The 25393-nt window shown below is 37.9% G+C and overlaps 1 protein-coding gene across 1 annotated transcript in view; it reads left to right on the plus strand.

Annotated features, from left to right (window-relative positions):
* Nucleotides 1-25393, plus strand: part of ZNF804A (zinc finger protein 804A) — a gene marked incomplete at both ends in the record, with an annotated part of 244987 nt that overhangs the window by 154316 nt on the left and 65278 nt on the right. The window contains one exon of the mRNA XM_081326712.1: nucleotides 24362-24505. Coding sequence (XP_081182838.1) covers nucleotides 24362-24505 — 144 coding nt within the window. The remainder of the gene's footprint in view (nucleotides 1-24361; nucleotides 24506-25393) is intronic.

Here is a 25393-nt window from a genome sequence, read left to right on the forward strand (position 1 = left end):
AAGAACAACATACAAGTATCATAAAACCATGTTGAGAAATTTGCTAAAATATAATCAGTCTTCTACTGAATATAAATTATATACCCCTAAAATATAGTAGTTGCCTAGGCTTATCACTGCTTGACTCCCAGGCAAAGTGGCACAACTAAGTTTTCAGGCCCTTCCTAAAGGCCAGAAGGGTAAGTTCCAATATAAATTCGGAGGAAATTATGTCCCAGAGGGTGGGTGTCATACAGTGGTGGGATTCAAATACCTGAACAACTGGTTCTCTTATTGGATGCAGGCCTGGGTCTCTGAGGCATAGAACGGACTTCCGGAAGTGGCATCTACATACTTCTGGTGGGCTGTTCTAGGCCTGGGAGGCCTCCTCCAGACCTCCAAGGCCTAGAGTGGATGTCTGGAAGCACTATGCATTAAGCTGGTTCTCCAAACTGAGCAAAGTTTAGCTACCGTGTCAGGTCTCTGACGTATGGGCTTTTCAAGTGACTCTGAGGCATTGTTTACCTTAAAAGTCCTTTATTTAGCCTAATATACCAGCAAATAGGGATGCGGTGGCTCAAGGGATGCGGTGGCTCAGTGGGTTAGGGCGCTGAGCTTGTTGATCAGAAGGTCAGTAGTTTGGCAGGTCAAATCCCAAGTGCCGCGTAACAGAGTGAGCACCTGTTACTCGTCCCAGCTTCTGCCAACCTAGCATTTTGAAAGCACGTAAAAATGCAAGTAGAAAAATAGGGACCACTATGGTGGGAAGGTCTGATGGGTTTAGAGGTATTTTAATGCTATTGAATTAATTTATCGAATTGGGCTGTAGTATTTAATATTTTTTTTAATTTTTATATATTGTATTTTATTGTATTGCCCTGTACACCGCCCTGAGTCCTTCGGGAGAAGGGCGGTATAAAAATTAAATAAAATAAATAAAATAAATAAACAGCATTGCGTGTGCCTTTGGCGTCTAGTCATGCCAGCCACATGACCACGGAGACGTCCTCAGACAAGCTGGCTCTTCGGCTTTGAAACGGAGATGAGCACCGGCCCCTAGAGTCGGAAACAACTAGCACGCATGTGTGGGGGAACCTTTACCTTTACCTTTACCTTTTTACTGGCAAATGCTTGCTCGAAGGAAGCTGGAATCTGAAATCTCCTCCCCTTGCACAATATATTTAAACACAATTCTCCACCTTTCTAATTTTGTCATTAATCATATTCTCCAATTAATTTCAAGGATCAGTTTCCTTTCCGTTAGAAAACCCGCCAAGTTCTTATCTTCTTTAATTTCAGATGGCCTTGAGGTACAATCCTCCTCTTCCCTGCTCCCAACCTTAATCCAATCTCTTAAAGCAATACACAAGTTTAACATATGAAATGGCTACTTCTTCATCTTTTGTCAAGCAATAACATTCAATGTTAGCAGCGTTGACAACCAGTTCTGCCGAACCGGTGTGAACTGGCTGAATCGCACCACTAGTGTCATAGTAGAAAATGCTCTTCCTGCTGCTGTTCTGCCTTCTTTCTCAACAATCTTCTCAAAAGGAAAGCTTGGATACTGGATAGAAAATGTCCAGCATAGTTGGATCTAGTGGTGGCTTCTTGAGAAGGGGCCAAACTAGTGCCCTCTTAACTCAAGGAGGAGTTTCCTATTGCCAGAACTTTGACTTTGCTGTTATAGCAATAGCACTTAGACTTATTTACCACTTCACAGTGTTTTACAGCTCTAAGTGATTTACAGAGTTGGCATATTGCCCCTCCCTAACAATCTGGGTCCTCATTTTACCTACCTCAGAAGGATGGAAGCATGAGTCAAACCTGAACCAGTGAGAATTGAACTGCTGAACTGCTGGTAGCTGACAGTCAGCAGAAGTAGCCTGCAGTACTGCATTCTAACCACTATGCCACCATGGGTCTATCTTGTTGACCAGACATGTCAAACTTGTGCAACATATCAGGACAGTTTTGCCATTGCCGGCAATGGGGTGGGTGCAGCTTCTGGATGACGCATCCGGCCCGGGGGTCGGAGGTTTGACACACCTGTGGTAGACAATGACTGAAGCAACATTTTCCTTCAGTATTTTGAAATTGGCAGTATTTCCTTCCTCATGTAGCACGAATCATGCATATTAGTGTAATAACAATTTGCAATAATCATCAACGCCAATCTGTTATGTTGTAAAGGGAATCATGTACCTACCTGTTAGCTTAGATCTTAACTGTGAACCTGATCTTTCAAACCTTCTAACTCTTAAGGGATGCAATTCATAGGAGCAATCTCATTGATTTTTAACACTAAGCTGTTTGTAGAGCTGAGCTTGATATGTTTGAAACCATTTACAGACACTGATCAATGATATGGTCTTAATTACGAGTCTTGCTATTGAACTGAAATAGGTCAGTGTAAATGGAATGCAATTACTTCAAAGTGCTGTAACTAGATTACTTATTCAGATGAAATGCAGTTTTATTGACTAGCTGAGATTTCATTCATAACTTGGATTTTGGTAATATTTCACATTCCTTTCAAATATTAATGTTTTTCCCTCTCTACCACCATGTTGTCATTCGGTGAATCTCTTTTATTTAATTGACCATCAGGGAGTTCAACAGATCCAAATTTCCTTTATAGTTGTTCTTCAGCACAGTTGTCACTATTAGCCCGTAGACATTATTCAGACTTAGTAGTGACCACCTAGAGAGGCATTCTTTAGGTTGAAGAATCTTGCTTGTTTTCTTGCTGAAGGTTTTCATGCAAGTTCACCAACCTTATCTCAAAACTTTTAGTCTTCCTTGTTTCACCTGCCATACATGAAGGTGGTTATACTTGCATTTGAGTTAATGCATTTTAAGGTTTTTATTGGGAAATCTTCTGGTGCTGATTATTCATTTCACTGAGGTTTCGTTACATATTCCCATGGAATCAAATCTATCACAAAACAGCAGGCATTTGTGGGGGGGAGTGCCAATATATAGCTTTATGTTCATACATCTTTTGAGTGTCAAGTGAAAGAGATGAAAATACAGAGTATGTATGCATGTATGTATAAAAAAGGAACAAGGCATTACTTTTTAAAAAAATATTCTGCACCACATTACAATTCCTCTAGCATAACAATAGAATGCTTTTAAAAAACGGAAAGAAAAGAAAGGAAAATAAATTGCAGGACATAAACCTCAGGTGTCAACTTGTCAACATGTTATATTGAAAGTAGTTATTAAAATCATTATGCCATCAAGTAATGAAGTTTAAATATTCCAAAGATAGCAACCTGATTTAATTGCTCACCACTTGTCAAGCACGGGGAGGGGGGAAAGAAGGAGAGAAAGATGAGGAGAGAAGGAGAAAGCTTTACGTCTGCAAAAACTACCTCATCTCAATACACAAATATCCAAAAAGTATATATATATATATATATATATATATATATATATATATATATATATATATATATATATATATATGTATGTATGTATGTATGTATGTATGTATGTATGTATGTATGTATGTATACACACACACACACACATATATATATATAAATCAAATCACATAGATGGAGATTTCTGAAAATTTCTGACATGCAAATCTTAACTGATATGGCTCTGTGATTTGAATAATGACATTAATGGTATGTTCCCCTTGGAAAAGTAAAATGTATGAATACACTTGTCTGTATTCTAAATGTAGGAAATGGGAAATGAATTTGTACTCTTCCATACCTAATAGTATGGTAGTAGTTATATTAGTATTTGGTCTTTCCATGAAATACCTATACATCATAATAAATATTTTATATAATATTTACATAATAAATTCAAGTAGCTATAGACGCCATTTTATAAGGAGTAGTTCCTTATAATGAATTGCTAGGTGGACCCCACTGTAGTAATGAAATACTCACCTATGGTAGGATCTCATGTTTTCTACTCACCTCTGTAGTCTCAGTAATGTAATAGGGAATTTTACATTCCAAACATGGTGTTATCACTTTATATACTGTAAATTATTGCAGAGTTTTATAATGTATATGTATAACCCCCTGCTCATACTGTATTTAGCTGTTTCTGAGCATTTCACAAACCCTTTCTGGCTATTCTGCTAAAATGGGTCACTGTACATTTACCTAAAAGTCCTGCCTCGATAGCAATATTGTCCAACCTATTAGATTCCATGATTTTCACATATTCTTTAGTTGAAGAAGAATGATTTCTTATATTCCCATGTCACCTTTATTAGGCATTTTCACTCTGGCATGCACCATTCATTCCTTGACAATAACACCATAGAATATTGATCCACATGTGTGGGATGGTGTAGCACTAGATGAAGCATCCCAGGTACAACTTTCATATTACTTCACATTCTGTCACACATATAGTACAGGTAATCCTCAACTTATGATGGCAACTGAGCCCGAATTTTTTGTTGCTAAGTGAAACATTTGTTAAGTGAATTTTGCCTCATTTTATGACTTTTTGTGAGTTTTTGTGTTAAGTGTTTATTACTAACAACCGTTAGTAACATGGTTGTTAAGTGAATCTGGCTTCCCCCATTGACTTTGCTTGTAATAAAGGTAATCACATGACCCTGGAATACTGCAACTGTCATATACAGTATATGAGTCGGTTGCCAAACATCCAAATGTTGATCATGTGACCATGGGTATGTTGCAATGGTCATAAGTGTGAAAAAAGGACATAAGTCACTTTTTCTGTGTCATTGTAACTTCAAACATTCACTACATGAACTGTTCTAATTTGAGGACTACCTGTACTATTCAAGAATAGAGATACACCTCTGGAACTGTTCCCTTTGCAAGGTATGCTCATAGTGCAGTTTTTGCATTTACAGAGTGAGCGCCTGTTACTCATCCCAGCTTCTGCCAACCTAGCAGTTCAAAAGCACGTAAAAATGCAAGTAGAATATAGGGACCACTCCGGTGGGAAGGTAACAGCGTTCCGTGCGCCTTTGGCGTCCAGTCATGCTGGCCACATGACCACAGAGACGTCCTCGGACAAGCACTGGCTCTTCGGCTTTGAATCAGAGATGAGCACCGTCCCCTAGAGTTGGAAACAACTAGCACGCATGTGCGGGGGAAACTTTACCTTTTTAATTCCTATCATTATGGAAGATTATGCATTTCAAATTTTGCAGAATGCAATACTGTGAGGTAGTAGCCAGGATATTACTTTCTAGGAAATGTAAAATAATGAATCGATCGTATAAATATTTGAAAGGGGTAATTGCTATCACTAGTAAAGTATTATATAATATGTGCATGTATGTTTAGGTGGAAGAACACATTCCAATTGGTTTTAAACTCAATGTGGAAACCAGAACTTTATATGGCAAAAAAAGAATCTGAAATTCAGTCCATCTATAACGATGCACTAATCTTCCTTCCTTCCCAGCAGCTGGATTGGTAAATATTGTCCACATATGTACTTATTTCAACATCACTTTAGAATTATTTCAGTTTGTTCATCCCTCCTTTCTTCCCCCTCAATCTGAGAAGTTATGAAAGGGTGTTATTTTGATGCAATGGCATCTGAATGTGTACATAGCTGATTCATTTTTTTTAAAGAAAATGAAATGCCAATACACGTTAATAATGGGAAAAAATAAAGTTCAACAAGGACATGACAGATATGATCAGTGTGCCCTTTGCTGACTATAAAATAAAAAATATCACAGTTTCTGACAGATTTTTTTCAAAAGAGCCTACAATGATGATAATATAGCCTGACTACAAAGATTAAATACTGGAGGTCTTCCAGCCTCACATGATATGTTTAACAGAATAACTGAATTGGAAGAGACCTTGGAAGTCTTCTAGGCCAACCCCCTGCTCAAGCAAGAGACCCTATATAGCAGGGGTGTCAAACTCAATTTCATTGAGGGCCGCATCAGCATTGCGGTTGCCCTCAGGGGACCAGGTGGGCGTGGCCTGCTGGGTGGGCGTGGCCAGCTCTACATCGTTCGCATCAAGGGTGCCTGTGGGGGCCTGGGCAGGAGTGGGACAGATCTGAGGGTCTCTGGCAGAAGGAGGGTCTCTGGGCCAGGGCCAAGGCAGTGGGGGCCGTTCCCTCACTGTTTCCAGGATGGCTTCACTGGCCACATGAAACCACTTTGTGGTCCGGATCCGGCCCCCGGGCCTTGTGTTTGACATGTCTGCTATATAGCATTTCAGACAAGTAGTTGTCCAATCTCTTCTTAAAATCCTCCAGTATTGGAGCACCCACAACTTCTGGAGGCAATCCTTCCAAGTCGTTTATTTAATTATTTTGTAATCATGGCCAGTGGTGGGATTCAAATATGTGAACAACTGTAATGCAAGGTCTAAAAGATGGCAAACAGCTAAAAAAGTGATGGTTGACACAACTGATGGATTCAACCTGTTCGCACCAGTTCAGTTGAACCAGTAGATATTTTTTTTGTTGCCCAGGCCCACAATGGATTTCTGGAAGCGGTATCCAGACACTGGTTGACACCAAACCACAGCAGAATATCCTGGGCTGGCTGACTTTACATAATTGCCCCACCCACAGTTGCACCCAAACACCTGAAAAATGTGATGCCACTTATCAACATTTTGCCTGTTCCTACAAAATATGTAGGAGCAAGCTAAACCCTTTGTATCACATACCATGCATATGTGCACATAAAAGCCATATGTATAATTTCACTACAATTACCCTTCAATTTTCATATCTGCAAATTTTGCAGTAGAGGTCAAAGGCATACATTAGGACACATCATATACAAAATCAAGGAAATGCATTAGAATCTCTGTATGTATGACACCACGTTTAAAAAAATTATCCCAAAGTGATGTAGGGGTATACTAAAACACAGAGTAGTGAAGTATTACAGAAAAGTAAAACAGATTTCTCCATTCTCTGGGTTAATTCTGGAGAAATTATTTCATTACATGGAAAAACGTAATTTGATATATTATTGCGTACAAAGAATCCTTTGTGGATATTGACATAAGGGAAAGACAGAATAGATTATACTTGTGGAGATACAGTAGAATATTTTCTTTTATTAACATACTATTTTCATATTTCAACTCTGTTTTTCCATAGTATGTGCATATTACTTCTAATATTGTAGAATATTGTAGCAGTTTCATGGGAACTGATTTGCAGCTTCAAGCAATTGATTAAATGCATAGTGAAACAATTTACATCTCTTTATCCTAATGTTATTTTACCTCTAAATTTAATTTTATATTCCTTTATAGTCTATGGTGTGATCATAATGACAAAGACTATTTTTTATTCTTCTAAATGCGTGTAAGAGTTTGTGTTGGGAAGTGATGGAATCACTGTGATGCCATAAACAAATTTATTAGAACCAAAAATGAAACTGGTCAAAGAAAAGGTTTATTTGAAAAGATACAGTAGAATGTGTCTGCTTGCTAATATTTAACTAATTTAGGAAATAATTTGCTTCAGAAAACCTTCCATAATGATTTATCTAATTTTGCAGGTCAATAACAGTAGACCCATATTTAGTAAATATTGTCTAACAAATGTCATTGACATAAAGACAAACATTAGCCTGTAACAAAGGACAGTGAGAACAATCAACTACATACTTACACCTTTTTCTTTTACAATATTAAATAGAATTTTCATGGCTATGATTATACAGATGCATTTTTTCCAGTCTCAAATGGGCACATTCATTCCATCCTTTTGTTTATAATTCGCAGGTATGTAGTAGTTCTTGAATAACCTTGTATGCTTCCACTAAAATAGCTCTTCCCTCCTCCCAAACATTAAACGCATCAAAGGTTTTCTTATCAACTTACATGGAACTAGTTCATTGGCTTAGGGCAGGGATGGAGAAATATGGCCCTTTTATGACTTGTGGACTGCAACTCTCAGAATTTTGGGAGTTGAAGTCCACAAGCCATAAAGGGGCTATAGTTCCCCTCCTCTGACTTAGGGAAAGAGGGAATTTGTCCATTTGTTGTTGCTGCACTAATTGTGGTCTTACGTGGGGCAGGCGAACCTAACGAGGCTGGCTCACCATTTATCAGCATCTGAAGAAATTATTGCAATGTGCTCCTACATGGAGGTGCCTTTAAAAACCACCCAGAAACTATTGTTGGTGAAAGTGCATTGGTTTGAATACTCACAGCATTTATTATATCTATTTTATGCCCCCTGAATCAGCTCACTATCTGCTTCCAAGTGCAATGTAAAATCCTGACTTTAACCTATGAAGTTATTTATAGGTTACTGGATTACTGTCACTTGAATCACCCTGACCTCTTTGATTATGTTGGAAGAAGCAGCTGGTTATCTCCCATGTTGGGACATCAGTGAGGCTAAGGCATAGAAGCAATTTTCTGACATGGGCTGGCCCTCTAAAATGGCTTCCCATGAAAAATAAAATTGGCTCCAACTCTAGTCAATGCTTATTATATAATTGGAACTTTTCATTTGTTCTGATTCAAGGGCTATTTTCATAGATATTGTACATGTTTTATAAGGTTTAAATAGCACCTCTAGATATGGTTATCATTGATTTATCAACAAGATCAAAAATGAATATCTTTTTATGAATATCTGCTGTTTTGATTGATTCCCTTCCTGTCCTTGCAAAATCAAAGTAAACAAATGAGCCATTAATAAAATTTCAGCATTAAATTTACAGACGATGGTAGCAATCCTATAAAGTAAGCTCCATTAAACTCATTGCATAGATGCATCTTGAGACCAATGGTTAATAAGAGAACTTGTCACCTTTAGCTTTTAATTAGAAACATAATCAATCTTGCCACAAAGGATTGCCAATATTAGAGTGTTTAATCTCTACCTGGTACTGTTAAATTCCACTGTATATAAATAATATAATGTAACTTATATCTTATAATATAGTGAAACAAATATTTTAAAAGAGAAGGAAATAGTAATCCAATTTTAGCTTAATTGTTTATTTCATTTTCTAACTTCCATAATAATTTTTCTTGCTTTCAGTTTTTCAATTTATGTTGAAAACTTTGCTTTTACATTTTACACCTGCCAGAAGAAGGAGGTCAGATTATTGAAGAGTTTCCTGCTTCAGGGGAACAAGAGTGGTTTTTTATGTTTATGGTTTTAATAGTTTTAATATGGTTTTTATGTTTTATTACTGATATTCTTTTAATAATTGACTGAGAGTCACTCAAAGTTTGGTATAAGTTTGCTATATAAATGTTTTAAATAAATAACAGTAAGTCCCATGACAAAAGCTCATGGGAATTCCAGTGAAGTCTAACTTCCAGCAGGTACATGGGAAATACAGTGATAAGATGGAAGAATGGAACGGAACGGAAGAGAAGAGAGGAGAGGAGAGGAGAGGAGAGGAGAAGGGAAGGGAAGGGAAGGGAAGGGAAGGGAAGGGAAGGGAGGGGAGGGGAGGGGAGGGGAGAGGAGAGGAGAGGAGAGGAGAGGAGAGGAGAGGAGAGGAGAGGAGAGGAGAAGGGAAGGGAAGGGAAGGGAGGGGAGGGAAGGGGAGGGGAGGGGAGGGGAGGGGAGGGGAGAGGAGAGGAGAGGAGAGGAGAGGAGAGGAGAGAAGAGAAGAGAAGAGAAGAGAAGAGAAGAGAAGAGAAGAGAAGAGAAGAGAAGAGAAGAGAAGAGAAGAGAAGAGAGCTGGAAGGGACTTTGGAGGTCTTCTAGTCCACTCCTCTGTTCAAGCAGGAGAACCTATATGATTTCAGACAAGTGACTGTCCAGCCTCTTCTTAACTGAACAGAAAGATAGAGTGATTTGAACTAAAACAAATGCAAATCAAAAAGTGAGACTAGAAAATTAGGGTTTATACTTTTGAGAACTTTTGTAAGCATCAAATATTTTGGAAGAAGGGAATTTTACACATCACCAGGATTTTTGTATTATAGATTTGAATTTGTGTTCACCTATTTTTATTAATTAAGAGAAGATGTTAAGAAACTCATAGATTGGTCTCATATGCTTGAATCGTTTTTGAAGACATTAAAGCAATTTTCCTCTGTGCCCAATAAGTGGCGGAAAGAACTTCATAAGAAGTAGTTGGAAAGCACTCACATGTACATATGCAAATGCACGCACACATAGGCGCCCACACACTCCAACATATCAGACTTACATTTGCACTTAAGTTGTTACTTGGGTTCTACTTAATGTGAGGCAGTCAATTAACTTAAAATTCAGTTTGAATTTGATTTCCATGGAATAGCAGTATTAGCAGAAAATTGTTCCTATTTTTTATGGCAAGGAATGTAGAATAAAAAGTCTTTGGGGCAATATTCAAGCATCCCTCTTTTGCTTTAAGATAGGAAAAAAACAGCAGATATAGGCTAGTTCCCTAACCAATCTGCCCAGTTGGGAGCTATTTTTTTTAAATGACATGATCATTTTGGACTGTACAATTTCATAACACATTAAGTAAAATTACAAAGAAGACAGACTCTTAAAGCTATAAAAGGACAGAAAAAGGATGGTAAATTTCCTTAATGGATTAAAAAGACATTGTAAAGTGGAAACAGGGGTGTGGATTTTTCTGTAAAGAAAAATCAAAACTTCTCCTTGGATTCCATCTAGAATATGTTTACATGCATACATACATACATACATACATACATACATACATACATACATACATACAAAGGTAAAGGTAAAGGTTCCCCCGCACATGCGTTCTAGTCGTTTCCGACTCTAGGGGCCGGTGCTCATCTCCGTTTCAAAGCCGAAGAGCCAGCGTTTGTCTGAGGACGTCTCCGTGGTCATGTGGCCAGCATGACTAGATGCCAAAGGCACACGGAACGCTGTTACCTTCCCACCATAGTGGTCCCTATTTTTCTACTTGCATTTTTATGTGCTTTCGAACTGCTAGGTTGGCAGAAGCTGGGACGAGTAACAGGCGCTCACTCTGTTACGCGGTACTCGGGATTCGACCCGCCAAACTGCCGACCTGATCGACAAGCTCAGCAAAGTTCTTTGATCATAATAGATATTATTCATAATAGATGAAACATATTTTATTTCACTTCTCGTACATTTCTAGATCATGTCCAAAGATTGAATGAGTAAGATGCGTTATTCATAATCACCAATGCGTATTTAATTAAAATAATAGTTAAAGATATTTATTTGAAAGGACGTCAGTCCACTGATTATAACAATGCTTAAGAAGAATGAGAAATAATCTAAATGACTTAAGTATAGCTTATATTTGATAGGTTCTTTCATGATTGTCTTTTAAAGTTTTAATTGAAAAAAATGGTAAAGGGGTGGGAAAAAAGAACAGATCAAAGGAAAAAATGGCTTCCTTAATGTAACTTTAAAAGCCCAAAGTTTTCCAAACTTAATTTATGAAACATCAAAATGTGTGACTATGGCTTGATTAGTAGGGTGAAAGTTAACTTATATATTACTTATTTGATCTGTGAACACTGTTTTTGTTTTTGAACCATTCTTGAAGTATCAATTTGAATAGGAAAGTCAGTTTTGCCTAATTTCACCATTAACACAGAACTATTTTAACAACTAAAAAGAGTATGAAACGAATTCCAGGGGTTGTTAAAATTAAAAATGATAATTCATGTACTCATGCATTGTTCATGACTGGGTTGGCCTTTTTTATACACTTAAACTATGTAATTTGGTTTTCTTTTTTGCAGAAACTTTAGAGAAGGGCTTTAGCTGTCTGACACAACACATATGTTATATGCCATGTATTTGTGTTCAGTCTTTGGTTTTTCTAACCAGGACTTGCGAAGGTTAATGAAATTCTGGGTTGTCTCTTCCAAGCAGCGTAGGCAATATTATATGAAATGGACTGATGCTCTGATTTGCCTTGGAGAATTTGTATTTCCTCCATGGAATACTGTAGTATCTTCCCAGTAGGAATCTAATTATTCTAATTATCCCTTTAAATATTTTGGTAATCAAGATTTTAGGAATTTGTATATAACTACTGAAGATGGATACAAGTTTAGACTATGATGTCTAAAATTGTTTTTATTAAATTTATGAGCATGTAAATCACTGGGACTCTCTGAAATGGATGGTACACAAATTTTTAAAATAAATAAATAACATAAAATATGCTCTTTTTGTATTCCTTTTCAAGTGAAACAGTATGAAATTTGTTGTGGCATAGATAAATACATTAATCATGGAATCCACTCTCCTGTGTGCCTTGAATATTCTGTCGCTTAAAAATTATATATAAGAAATTAACATGTTTAGAGAAGTGTTTAAGTTGCAACCAATCTTGGTCTTTAGCAGTTTCTTTTCATGTTATTCTTTAACTACTTCTATAATTTTACTCCATGGTATTTTGGGTTGCCTATCAGTGAGATTTGGAATTTCAGAGCAATTCTTGATGTAATTCTTGTAAATGGTTGTATATGTTCAGGATCATATTATGGGCTCTGGTTGACTTTGTTTGCCACTTTAATTTGACTAGTGTTAAGACTAATTTAGATTCAAATATACAATTCATGTTTCAGACCAAATGAAAATGTGGATTTCAGCAGGCCTTTTCAAATAATTAACAGAAATTTGATAAACTACTGCTTGAATGTGTGCCAAACTGGCATGGATTGGGCATAAATTGATCTACATATTCCCATTTCTTAGGAATTTTTTTTTTAAAAACCCACACTTTTAACAATATTGTATGGCCATGATTCAATTCAAAATAGATCACCGCCTCTGAAATGTATACATTGGAAAAAGAAATAAATGTAGTCCCTTCCCTACCCTGTGGCTTCCATATTTAGCAATCAAAGCAAGATGAATAGTCAAGAGTAATTAGGCAGCTGCCAAACATCCCACATTAAAGTCTTCCATCTGTTAACATTTTTGGCCTCCGAGCAGAACAGAAACTCTTGAGACACTAATGGCTGTAACTCCAAGCAGTTTTTGCATGTTTATTAACTTCTGCAAGCTTGAGGCTTTTCTGCTGACAAATGGCCCTGACTGGACTTTAGATAGATATCCCGGATTGGAATATAGAAGTTGATTGGTCTTTGTTTCCATTTTAGTTACAGTACTACTCTGTACCAACAGAGCTCATAGTAGTGCTTTAAGACAGCCTTCTCCAATCATGGTACCTTTAAAACATGTTGAATTTCAATTCCCATAATTCCTTGATTTTTGCTCAAACTGATGCAGCCTTAGGATCTGGGGAGTTGAAGGATAATGGTTTTTTATATGAGAATGTACAGTGTGTGCCTTTGTGAAGAAATCTTTAGTGTATAGTGCTTGTTTTAAAACTTTCTATATCTAATTTGTCTGGTTCTAGAATTCCTGCACAAAACTCAGAGATCTGACTGGGACAATTGGTTCTTATTGCTGAGAAGCAATGTGGTGGTGAAGGAACTGGTGCATTGCTTTGGGATTAGGGATAACTATGAACCAAGGCAAACGTGAAGTCAGAGCAAAAATGTCCAAATTTAAAATTGGTACTTTGAATCAGTGAGCTGAAATTGACAGAGCAGTATCAGTTCTAACGAGGACAAGAAAAACACAAAACAAATGGAGTAACCAAAAATCAAAATAAAAAAAATAATCTGTGGATGCAGTCCAAAAGATGAATGATCTTAATTCAAGTACAAAACAAACTAATTAATATTTGGTTGATTGAAGTCTATGCTTCCACCACAGTTGCAGAGCAAACAGAACTTGTATACTTCTATGACAACTTGCAAAACCTAAAACAAAAGAAAATATTTCATATATATTATAAGAGTCTGAAATACTAAAGTTGGAAATAAGGTAACACAAAGGTGACCTCATTGGATGAAAGAAAACAGGAGACTGACTTTATTTATTTATCAAATTTATAAGGCTGCTGGTTTCACGGAAAGTGACTCAACAACAATCCAAATAAAACAATAAATACGCAGCAACCATTACCTAAAACCATTATAAATAATTAAGAAAAAAAAATATAAAAGCAGAAGTAATAATAGACAGTTGCTGAGAAAATACAATGTTTGTACCAATTGCCTTTTTCCAACAACCTGACAGTTACTATGCCTGGACATCACTGGATGGGCAACAGTAGAAGCAAATTGGCTATATACTCTGAAAAAAAGATGGAGAACCTCTACTGAGTCAGCAAAAATGAAACCACAGTGCTGACTACAGCTCACAGCACGAACATCTTCAAAAAGTACAAGCTGAAACGAAGAAAACAAATGTCCCCATTTTAAAGTAGGAGAAGGATATTATAAATAATGCATAACAGCCACATTTTCATGCACAGCTGCATTTCTAAAATTTAGAAGCTTAAGCTATTTTATAATTGCCCTTTCTTAAAAAAAAAAGAGAGAGGTAAATTTCACAGTTGTAAGGGCTGTATTTAGAAGGTGGGGGGGAAAGAGCAGCTAGCTTGCACCACTCTTTTGGCAGAATTTAGCTGAATCTTCAGTTTCCCCTCCTTTGGCTTTAACAGCTTATCGGAGCCTTCTAAAGAGAATGGCTCTATCTAGAATGACTGTCTTGCTTAGTTGCAGAATTATGACATAGGGCTGAAAGGGTAATGAGGTCTTTTTTTTAATGAAACACATTTTAGAAGAAAGTAGAGGCGATTAATATTAATGGGAGATGAAAGTGTTCAGCAGCGACAGTTTTCTTTTAGAAACGGAAAGCTGCTATATATTGTATCAAAATTTTCCCATCAAAGTTTATCTGGCAGCAGTTCTCTTTCTGTCACTTGCTCCCTTACCCTTTTAAGATAGGGCATTAGACAAGCATCTGAAGACATGCTGCTGCCTGTAGATAAGATGGTATCCCATGAAATCTGATACCAGATTCACAAGTGACAATTGCAGACACGATGCACATTCATCTTCAACCACACCTGGAATAGCAGAATACTATATGGAATCAATAGAAGCCATATCCGAATGACCAGGAAAAAACCTCAAGTATGGCCTAGTGCAGGGGTAGGCAACCTTGGCTCTTTTATGACTCGTGGACTTCAACACCCAGAATTCCTGAGCCAGCATGGCTCAGCTTGGAAACCTCTCCCTTTCCCCTCAGCATGGCTGGCTCAGGAATTCTGGGAGTTGAAGTCCACGAGTCATAAAAGAGCCAAGGTTGCCTACCCCTGGCCTAGTGGCAAGCAGTGGTTCCCCACACACATCTTTTTTTTTAATGGGATAAAACAGATCATGTTCCTTGTAAGGAACATGCAATATGTATGGCTTCCTTTATATTTGGGGGAAAGCCTCAAAGTTTAAGCAAAAAGGATGAAAGCCTTTCCATCGTTGAAAACTGTGGATGTCCAAGCAAAAGAGAAATTAGAACAATTGGATCAGAAAACATTCATCTTCACTGAGGAGATTTAGCTAGAGGTAAGGTGCACCTTCCAGTGAAGTGAGATAGGGGGATAGCAGCTTCAAGAGCTGGAGGATGTGATTGTTCCATCTTCAGAAGTGAGAAAAGACTGAAGGAGTTCGGTTGAAACAGATTGGCCCAGTTCCGCCAGCTGTGCTAGCTCCATCGAGATTGCAGGCAAATTTGTGGCCACCATTGGAGAGTATTGCAAATGAAGAGAAATCATGACCAAATGGAAGAGGCAATTAGGATGACTGGGTGGGTGGGTAGGTGAATGGGAGGGTTGGAATGAAATACTGTATAACAGGGATCCGCAACCTGTGGGCCATGGCTCTCTAATGGGCCACATGAGTGGTGCAGCCCGACTTATGCAAGTGGCAGGTGCCGATGTTTACCACCTCACTTGCACTCGCACTGGACACTGACACTCACAGCCCCACTTGTGCATCTGCCACTCACACAATTGAAGCTCTGCATGTGTGCGTCTGCCCCTTGCACAAAACCATCCCCTCTTTCCCCCCCCTGCCTGAGCTGGGCCACCAAACTGGAAAAACTGGGCAACGCTCAGTGGTGGGATTCAGCCAGTTTGCACCACTTCAGCAGAACTGGTAGCTATTTTTTTGTTGCCTGGGCCCAGAATGGACTCCTGGAAGTGGAATCCACATAAATAACTAGTTGTTCACATATTTGAATCCCACCATTGGCAATGCTGCTTTATAGTGCTTGTGATGGGCACAGAAAAATGGGATAGGAGGCAGGAAACAGATTGCTATGTCAAACTGCCAGCCTGCATGCTGGATGTGTCACACCAAAACTGCACCCACCCCATTGCCGGCAATGGGAAAAAAGTCACGATACGACACGACATGTCACATGACATCGCGAGTTTGACACCCATGCTATAGGAGAATGGGGAGAGGTTTGTGGGTAGATTATTGTGAGATACCTTGGATTTAGGTGGATTCTGATTAATGCCACATTGTCTGTAATAAGATTTTGCTCCTTCATGATTTTAAAGAGCAAGTGAAACCAGAAAAAGTGTTAAGAAAGAGAGGATCTGAGTGACAAATAATTAGCTCACAGTATTTTCTTGATTTGAATTGCACGTGGTAAGAATTCATCCAACTGGGAAATCCCAGTTTGAGAAGGTTGAGGCAGAAGGATAAACATGAATATTGTTGATGAAGATTCAACAGTTAAAATGAAAAGAAGAAATAACATCGGCAGTTTGGTGGGTCGAATCCCGAGTGAGCGCCTGTTACTCGTCCCAGCTTCTGCCAACCTAGCAGTTTGAAAGCACGTAAAAATGCAAGTAGAAAAATAGGGACCACTACGGTGGGAAGGTAACAGCGTTCCGTGCACCTTTGGCGTTTAGTCATGCCGGCCACATGACCACGGAGACGTCCTCGGACAAGCGCTGGCTCTTCGGCTTTGAAACGGAGATGACCACCGGCCCCTAGAGTTGGAAACGACTAGCACGCATGTGCGGGGGAACCTTTACCTTTTTACTAGATAAACAAAGGTGGACTTCTGAATTCCGATGGATGATCACAAATATTCAGAAAGGCCTAGAGCAGGGACCCTTGTCCTTCACTGAAAAAGTGTGATGGGAAGTATAATGTTGAAGCCAATGTATCACTGATGCTTAGTGAATTCAGAAATGATAACAGACCTTTATGATCAAGAGCATCAGATGTTGCAGATAAATCCAACAGAACTAATCATGATGATCAATAATTTGCCTGAACCACCAGCAAATTGTTGAGAGCTGGAACTAATGCTGACTCAAGTAGAAGCATCCACATGAAATCTTGATCAAAATGAGTCAATATAATTATTCGCTGACAAAGAAGGAAACTTGGCTGAAAACAACTTGTTCAGTGATCTTGGACAAAGATAAAAGAGAAGACACTCAGTAATAATTAGAACAAAATGAAGCATCCAAAGTACTTTTTTTAAGGAGGTGAAGATAAGCATGTTTTAGAGAATCTGATGCCAAAGGATAATTAACCAACCTATTCAAGAACATCAGAATAAATGTTCATAATGGTTACACAGAGGAAAAGGGGGAAAGGACCTGAGACATACATTGCATAATGAGCTTCAGAGACTGTTTAACTACCACTTATTTAGTAATTAGTACAAATCCTTAGTCCAAATTAAATTGAGGGTGCTACCATAAAAATGTTTTGGGATTTGGGGAGTGTTTCTAACCATCTTAGGACAGAGAAAATTTGCAAGGTATAAATATCCTTACCAAGACCCTTGATATCTTTATGTCATTCAACCCTCACTTGTTAGCCAAATGAGACTATTCAGGTTCTGTCCCACTGGATGGATTTAAATGGGGATGAACTGTCTCCCAGTCAATCCTACTAAGACCATGTCAGTATTTGAACATCCAGATCTCGAGATATTTCATCTTCCCCTTCAAAGTTGGTACGCAATCCAGGGGTCTTCCTGGACTCACACAGCCTGCTTGAAGACCAATTATCACCGATGGTTAGCAAGGCCTTTGCACAACTAATGACCTGTTGCAGCAGTAACAGCCTTTCCTAGATCAGGAAAGACCTTCTTCTTGGGGGCCCTTTCAGTCAGTCAGTCAGTCATGTCCTACTCACCCTGAAGCTTGATTCCCCCCCCCCCCGATGCTCTACATGGGGTTGCCCTTGAAGGCCACTCATAAACTTCAGTTGGGCAGAATGCAATGACTAGGGCAATGATGAATATGCCTTGGCATAAGGCCTGGTTACCTGAGGGAGCACCTGTCCCTCATAGCATCTACCCTGTTGAATCAATCCTATAGGTTTGGTATGTAGAGGGTTCCTTTGATTAAATAATGTTATCTATTGGGACTCTGGTAGTGTTCCTTCTCTCTAGCTGCACCTGCCCTCTGGAATAAATTCCTCCTCAGATCTGGATGGCCCCCAATTTGCTGTTGTAGCAGAGCTGTGAACACCTAGCTCTTCCTCCAAGCTCTTAACAAGGGAGAGTGTATTTGCCATCTTTTATCTTTATGGTTTATGGTTTTTTTTTTGTAATTTCTTTGATAATTGAGAGTTGCCTAAAGTTGTTGAAAGCCAGGCAGCATACAAATGTAAGAGATGATGAAAAAGTATAAGGGGTATTAAAATCCTCAAGCAACAATACTGATACAAACAGTACAAAGAGTCAAGAGGAAAATCTCTTGATGAAATGACGATTGAAGACAAGTAGTCCATGCATTACTGGAGTTAAACACTGCAATGAAAATGTCAACTCAGCAACTAAGAATTTAAAAGAAATACTGGTAACTTCATTTACAAACTTGGTTAAGTAGCAAAACTAAATTGCCATTCCTGCTCTAAAAGTTTAAGAGCCTATATTAAATGGACACAACAACAGGCACAGCATATTCTAGGCTTAACCAGTGGTGGGATTCAGATATGTGAACAGACGGTTCTCTGTGTGGATGCCACTTTCAGAAGTCCATTCTGGGCCTGGGCAACAAAAAATTAGCTACCGGTTCTGCCGAAGTGTTGCAAACCGGTGAATCCCACCACTGGGCTTAACCAAATTTCAAAGATAGCAGCGAATGAAATAGATTATTCATTTAAACAATCTGATAAAGCCAAAGCTTTAATAATGGTCTGGTTGTTTAATAACAAACACTTTAAATAAGCTTTAACAGATTAAAACAAAATATGGTTGAATTAGATTAAAATATTCTGCAGAATAGCAAACAACTGCTTATCTTGCTTCCGATATTACCAATCTATTACCAATCTTAACAGGCTAAAATAAGGAATTCTGCATTAATTTGAACAAACATGCTAATAAGCATAAAAAACACCAGATGATAGAACTGGCATTGCTATAACAATATAAAAACTAACCCTGAGGAATTACTTCCCAGCTGATTTATGTATATGTTAAACAAAGTTAGGAGAATGGGCTGATCCCAGGCATCCCATACTGAATGCGCCCAACTGTTTAGCTTCTAATGATTGGAACTACCCATAAATTAGATTTTTGTCTTTCTTGGAAAATATAGGTGACCAAAGAGGGCAAGACAGCTTGGTTCTAGGAGGCAGGCAGTGTGTTTGAAAGTGAGGAAGCAATGTCACAGGCCATTAATGTGTCCTTTACTTGAAAAGGCCATTCTGTATATCTTAGCTAACCATCAACCAAATCTCCAAACTGCCACTTACAAATAAGATTATTGAGAAAGTGTTGCTGTCCCATTGAGGATAATGGATGAAATGAATTATATGTCAAATTATTTTTTGGAAATATTCTAAAAGTCTCATTAAAGTCTTTCTGAGGGCTAAAGATCATGCACTGTATAGTACACCTTATATGTTTGATAACCAGCACATGGCAATCATTCTTCCTTGGCCCAACAGAATGGAAACTTTAGGAAGAATTTATATATATAAAATTGAACTGGCATTGTTAAAGCTAGAGTTGGCTGGTTTCAGGGTTCTTATTTCTCAATAATTATAATAATAATAAAATTAGCAGCCATTCTCAGGGAGTGCCCATAAGAATTTTGTAGAATTTTGTACAAGTCTTTACTTCAACAATCAAACATCCATTATTTTTTAGGTAAAGGTAAAAGGTAAAGGTTCCCCGCACATGCGTGCTAGTCATTTCCGACTCTAGGGGCCGGTGCTCATCTCTATTTCAAAGAGCCACAGCTTGTCCGAGGATGTCTCCGTGGTCATGTGGCCGGCATGACTAGATGCCAAAGGCACATGGAACACTGTTACCTTCCCACCGTAGTGGTCCCTATTTTTCTACTTGCATTTTTACGTGCTTTCGAACTGCTAGGTTGGCAGAAGCTGGGACGAGTAACAGGTGCTCACTCTGTTATGCGGCACTCGGGATTCGACCTGCCAAACTGCCGACCTTCTAATCTACAAGCTCATATGTGGTTGATTTGGAAGAGGCACAAATAGTATTTTATGTTTATTTCTGGATTATTTTGTTTCTATTGGTGTTGTAAGATTTGATACACTTTACAGGTTATTTAAAACACACACTTACTTAGGACCTTGATGCACATATGCAGGAATGTTGACAGGATGAAACTTAATGAACAGTCCAATGCATTATGACAAATTAATTTCACTATTTCATTACGTTATTCAGTATGAAAGGAAAATTTTGCTCCTGAACAGTAGCAGAATTTCAGTGAGATGCAACTCAAACTAAACATGCTTTTGAAACATAATAGTTATAAAAAAGATTGATTATGCACCATCAGGTCAGTGTCAACTCTCAGCAACCAAATAGATTGCCTCTTTGAAGATCTGTCTGCAGATTGGTCCATCATATTTTCCAACAGTGCATCCATAGCTCCTGTAATTGACCCCATCTAACTTGCTACTGGTCAAATCTTTTCTTCTCCTTCCTTCCATTTTTCCCAGTGTCACAGCCCTCTCTAGAGAGCTGGGTCTTCACATAATGTCACTGAATTATTAGAACATTGGCATTTGTGTCCTAAATAGAAACATAATAAAAAATAGCTATAGAAAATTGCTGGTTTTGAACTATGCTTGAACCTTACATTTACCTACTGTTTTCTAACAGCAAATGGAGATAAGTAAGGCTATGGAAGCCTGCAGTACATCCAGAGCTGTTCTCCCACATACTACTGTATATAGGCATACATTTAGCCCTCTGTTAACTATAGTAATTGGGACTGGGATTTCCATTGCTAAGCATTGTGGTCATAAGGCAGATCACATGACCTGTGGAAGAGTTTCTAACAAGGTTCTTTCAAGGATTCTAGAGTTGGGATTAGCTTGTAATTTTAAGACTGCCAGATCTGGGTTGCAAAGATCCAGATGACCTTTCAATATATATAAAAAGAAGCCTACTGGCATAGAATTGTGATCTGGAATTTTGCAACTCCGCTCTAGTAGACCTATGAAACTACAACTATTTTTTTTTTCTTTATAAAATTCCAGCACAGCTGGTAAACCTGGAAGAGTGGATACATCCACGAACGTATGAGTGAAAAAAGGGGTGTGGAAAAAAAAGGCATAGACTGTCAGAGGCAGAATCTGCTGCTGTTGGTGGCATCAAACATAGGAATAAATCTGGATTTTGAAACAATTCTGAATGGCTAATGCTAACCTTAAGGCTTAATGGAGATTGGCCTGAGTGGCATGCCTGCCTGCTAGATATCTTTACTACTTTTATTCTTTGCTATGAATAATGCACAGTTTATTGGTTCTTTTTTGAGTGCTCTTACATTTTCTTTTGTGCTTTCTCTTAAAAGCTACACTCATTAGACAAATGCAAAAGTTGTCATGTATTTCATGATAATTCCTAGTAATGCTATTGAGATTTTAAGAATGTCATTAATGAAAATAGTATACACTGATATATATATATATATATATATATATATATATATATATATATATATATATATATATATATATATATATATATATATATATGTGTGTGTGTGTGTGTGTGTGTGTGTGTGTGTGTGTGTGTGTGTGTGTGTGTTGAATCATGGTACATTTTCTTGTTTACAATTAATAATATAGGTGGGCTACATGTGTTACTCCTATTGTTTTTTATGACAATGATAAAAATGTGCACACTTTCTAAAAATTACTCTTTGACATTTATTTTACACAGATAAGGAAGAAGAAAGCAGCATTGCCTCTTATTTTACCTGATTTTATTATTATAGGATTCAGGGGAATTATTTTGAGTAACCATGTAGTTTATGGAACATTAGAATCATTTCCTTCTCTTTTGTTCAATAGAGACTCTCTTTCTTTCTCTCCACATCCACCCACCCACGTATATATTGTTGTTCAATCAGCAGTTGTACATTTCACAGTAGCTTTTATATGACAAATGACAAATGGCAAATGAAAAGGTAAAATATAGAACAGAATGAGCAAATTGCCAAATCAGTGCCCTAATCCCTCAAGTAAGCCAATCTTGCTGAAGTCCTTATAAGAAAGAATAGGTCCATGCATGGAAAAAGAAATGAAAAATGAACATTCAAATTAACAAAAAAGCAGAGGGTTATGGGATCAAATAGCTAACAGATGATGGGGAGTTTAAGAACAGAATTTACCAATTTATTTTTTTAACTATAAAAGGCCATTGATTGTACTGTATAGGTTGTGCCTAATACATTAAGTCAGGGGTGTCAAACTCAATTTCATTGAGGGCCACATCAGCATTGCAGTTGCCCTCAGGGGGCTGGGTGGGTATGGCCAGGGTAGGCCTGGCCTACTGGGTGGGCGTGGCTAGATTGTGTATGGCCTACTGGGTGGGCGTGGCCAGCTCTACATCGTTCGCATCAAGGGTGCCTATGGGGGCCTGGGCAGGAGTGGGACAAATCTGAGGGTCTCTGGCAGAAGGAGGGTCTCTGGGCCAGGGCCAAGGCAGTGGGGGCCGTTCCCTCACTGTTTCTAGGATGGCTTCGCGGGCCACATGAAACCACTTCACGGGTCGGATCCGGCCCCCGGGCCTTGTGTTTGACATGTCTGCATTAAGCCAAAAAAAAACCTGTTTATACTTCTGAGAAACCATTATAATGAACAAAGCTACTGTATGAACTGTGTCAGAATAAACAAAGTGATTTAGCATGTAGAAGTGAATCGCCAAAGACACATATTGGTCTCATATCCCTTTAGCTGGTGCAACAGATGAATAATAAAAAATAGCAGAATTTCAAGTGATGATTTGTAGAATCAAAATAGGAATATTGACATCTAAGTTTGTAGATGTTATTTCATTAGCCAATAGATTAAGAGGACTGAGAGGATTTATAATGAAAGTGAAAAATGAAAATGTGGATTATCTGTTAAATATTTTAAAGGACAAAAATAATGTTAATTAACATGCGTATTGACCTTACAGTTGGCTGTAAAGAAGTGAAGTTGTTTTCTAGGGTTCAGATGATTAGTGCGCTGGAGGGGGGGAAAAGTATTCTCATGAAAAGGATTATACTAAGGATATGTCTATGATAACAAACATCAAAATTGTCAAAACAATGTTTTTTCTAATGTTAATGTTCAGCTTTAAAAGCTAGACATTTGAGAAAGAGCAAGAAAAAGAAGGCAGGTGCCTTCAAATTATGTAACTGGAGGATGTTACTAAGTGTGCCATGGAATATAAGATAAACCAATTAACCAGTCCCAAAACAAACAAAGACTAAATACTTCCTTGAAGCAGTTGATCAGCAAACAAATGTCACATATTTAAGACCTGTATGACCAGGTGATAGATTGGAAAAAAATGAGAAGGCTTGGTAAGGTTGTGGAGGTAGGGAAAAAAGGGAAAGTTTTGTTGTGATCAGAGAATTCACAGAGCTATGGATGATTGCTGGAGACAAGCCAAGCTGAAATGATTTTCCTTGTAGTTGCTGGGAGGTGAGCTTGATTTAATACCACCTACAGTAGGAACTATCAAATATGATATGGCATGAGATAAAGAACAAGCATGTTTCCAATCCTTCCCTTGATATTGAAGGTCCAACAGTTGAGTATTTGTCTCTTATTCCTGTCAACTGCAGCAAAGTCATTGAGCCTATGACAGGTAGATTTTTGAATCTCGAAATGAATAATTATTCAATCCTAGCCTCGATTGCTGTATTTCTTTTCTCATATTCGGCAGTAAAACATTGTTGTTAGCAACAAAATTAAATGAATATTTTAATCTCCTTATGTGTTCTGCTAAGACATATTTATTCAGTGGAAGCTTTGACTGTGAATGTATGTCTATGTGTCTCTGTGTGTTTATCTCCTGGAAATTAACATTAATGTAGCCTTAGGCAAAATAAATATTCATTTTATTTATTTACATTTTCATAAGTTTAAAAAATATTTTTAAGGCTTGTGTCTCCTAAAAAGTCTAAAGTTATCTGTCAATTGGAGTGCAAATTGAAGAGGGCAAAAAGATCTTTCTCACTGCTGATAAAATGAGTATGTGCAAGTATGTGCATTAATTTATAAAGCACAAAGTAGAGTCTCTACTTTGCAGTATCAAAATAACATTTGTTCTCGCCATTGTTTCTCCATAGGATTATGCTGAAAAGGAGAATACGATAGCCAAGGCTCTGGAAGACCTTAAAGCTAACTTTTATTGTGAACTTTGTGACAAACAGTATTACAAGCATCAAGAATTTGACAATCACATCAACTCCTACGACCATGCACATAAGCAGGTGAGCAATGCATATATATTTACTGCTAATAAGACACAAATAGTAAAGATGTGTTTTACATTAGGAGTGCATTTTTTTCTGTCCATTTTTTATTATTATTATTTTGGGGGGGTTAATAGTTGGATGAAGTTTAGAGACAACTATTTGATACTTTGGTAATAAAAATATTCATATCAGGGTCATTAAAATTCTCCTGTTAATAAAAGGAATTTCTTGATACTTTTTTCTCCTTCCATTCAGTTCTCCACTAGCTCTTTAACATTAATTTGCATAGCAAACAACTTGTACCTTCTTCTTCTGAAATCCTATTCTTACAATATATTTAATCCATCAAGCAAATTGCCCATTCTGCAACCTGCAGAAAAGAGAAGAAACCTGGAAATAGATGTTTTCCTCTTACTTCCTTCTTTCACAAAGGAATTTTCTTGGTAAAAAAATGGATTATGATGACCAGATTTCCCCCATCCCCTCCCCACAATTGTAGAAGGGTTCCACAAGAAGGACTGGAAGAAAACTTTAGGGATGCACACTGGAGGAAAACAGAAAGACACCTCCACCACATTTTTTATGTATGCAGGTGCTAGCCAGTGGTGGGATTCTCTGTGTGAATGCCACTTCTGGAAGTCCATTCTGGGCCTGGGCAACAAAAAATTAGCTAGCAGTTCTGTTGAAATGGTGCGAACTGGTTGAATCTCACCACTGGTGCTAGCTTATATTCCATTAAGCAGTAAGGCATAATTAGTTTAGTGGGCTGTACTTATCACGCTGTAGAAAAATGGTCTGATGGTTTATACACTTGTTGTAGAGGATTTATTGCCATATGGTTTTCTGTATGTTTACTAGAGGAAAAAGTCCTTTTGAACTAACTTTGTATTTGTTTCATCAGCT

This window comes from Vipera berus (genome assembly GCF_964194415.1).
Source record: "Vipera berus genome assembly, chromosome: 1".
In the NCBI taxonomy this organism is placed as follows: domain Eukaryota; kingdom Metazoa; phylum Chordata; class Lepidosauria; order Squamata; family Viperidae; genus Vipera; species Vipera berus.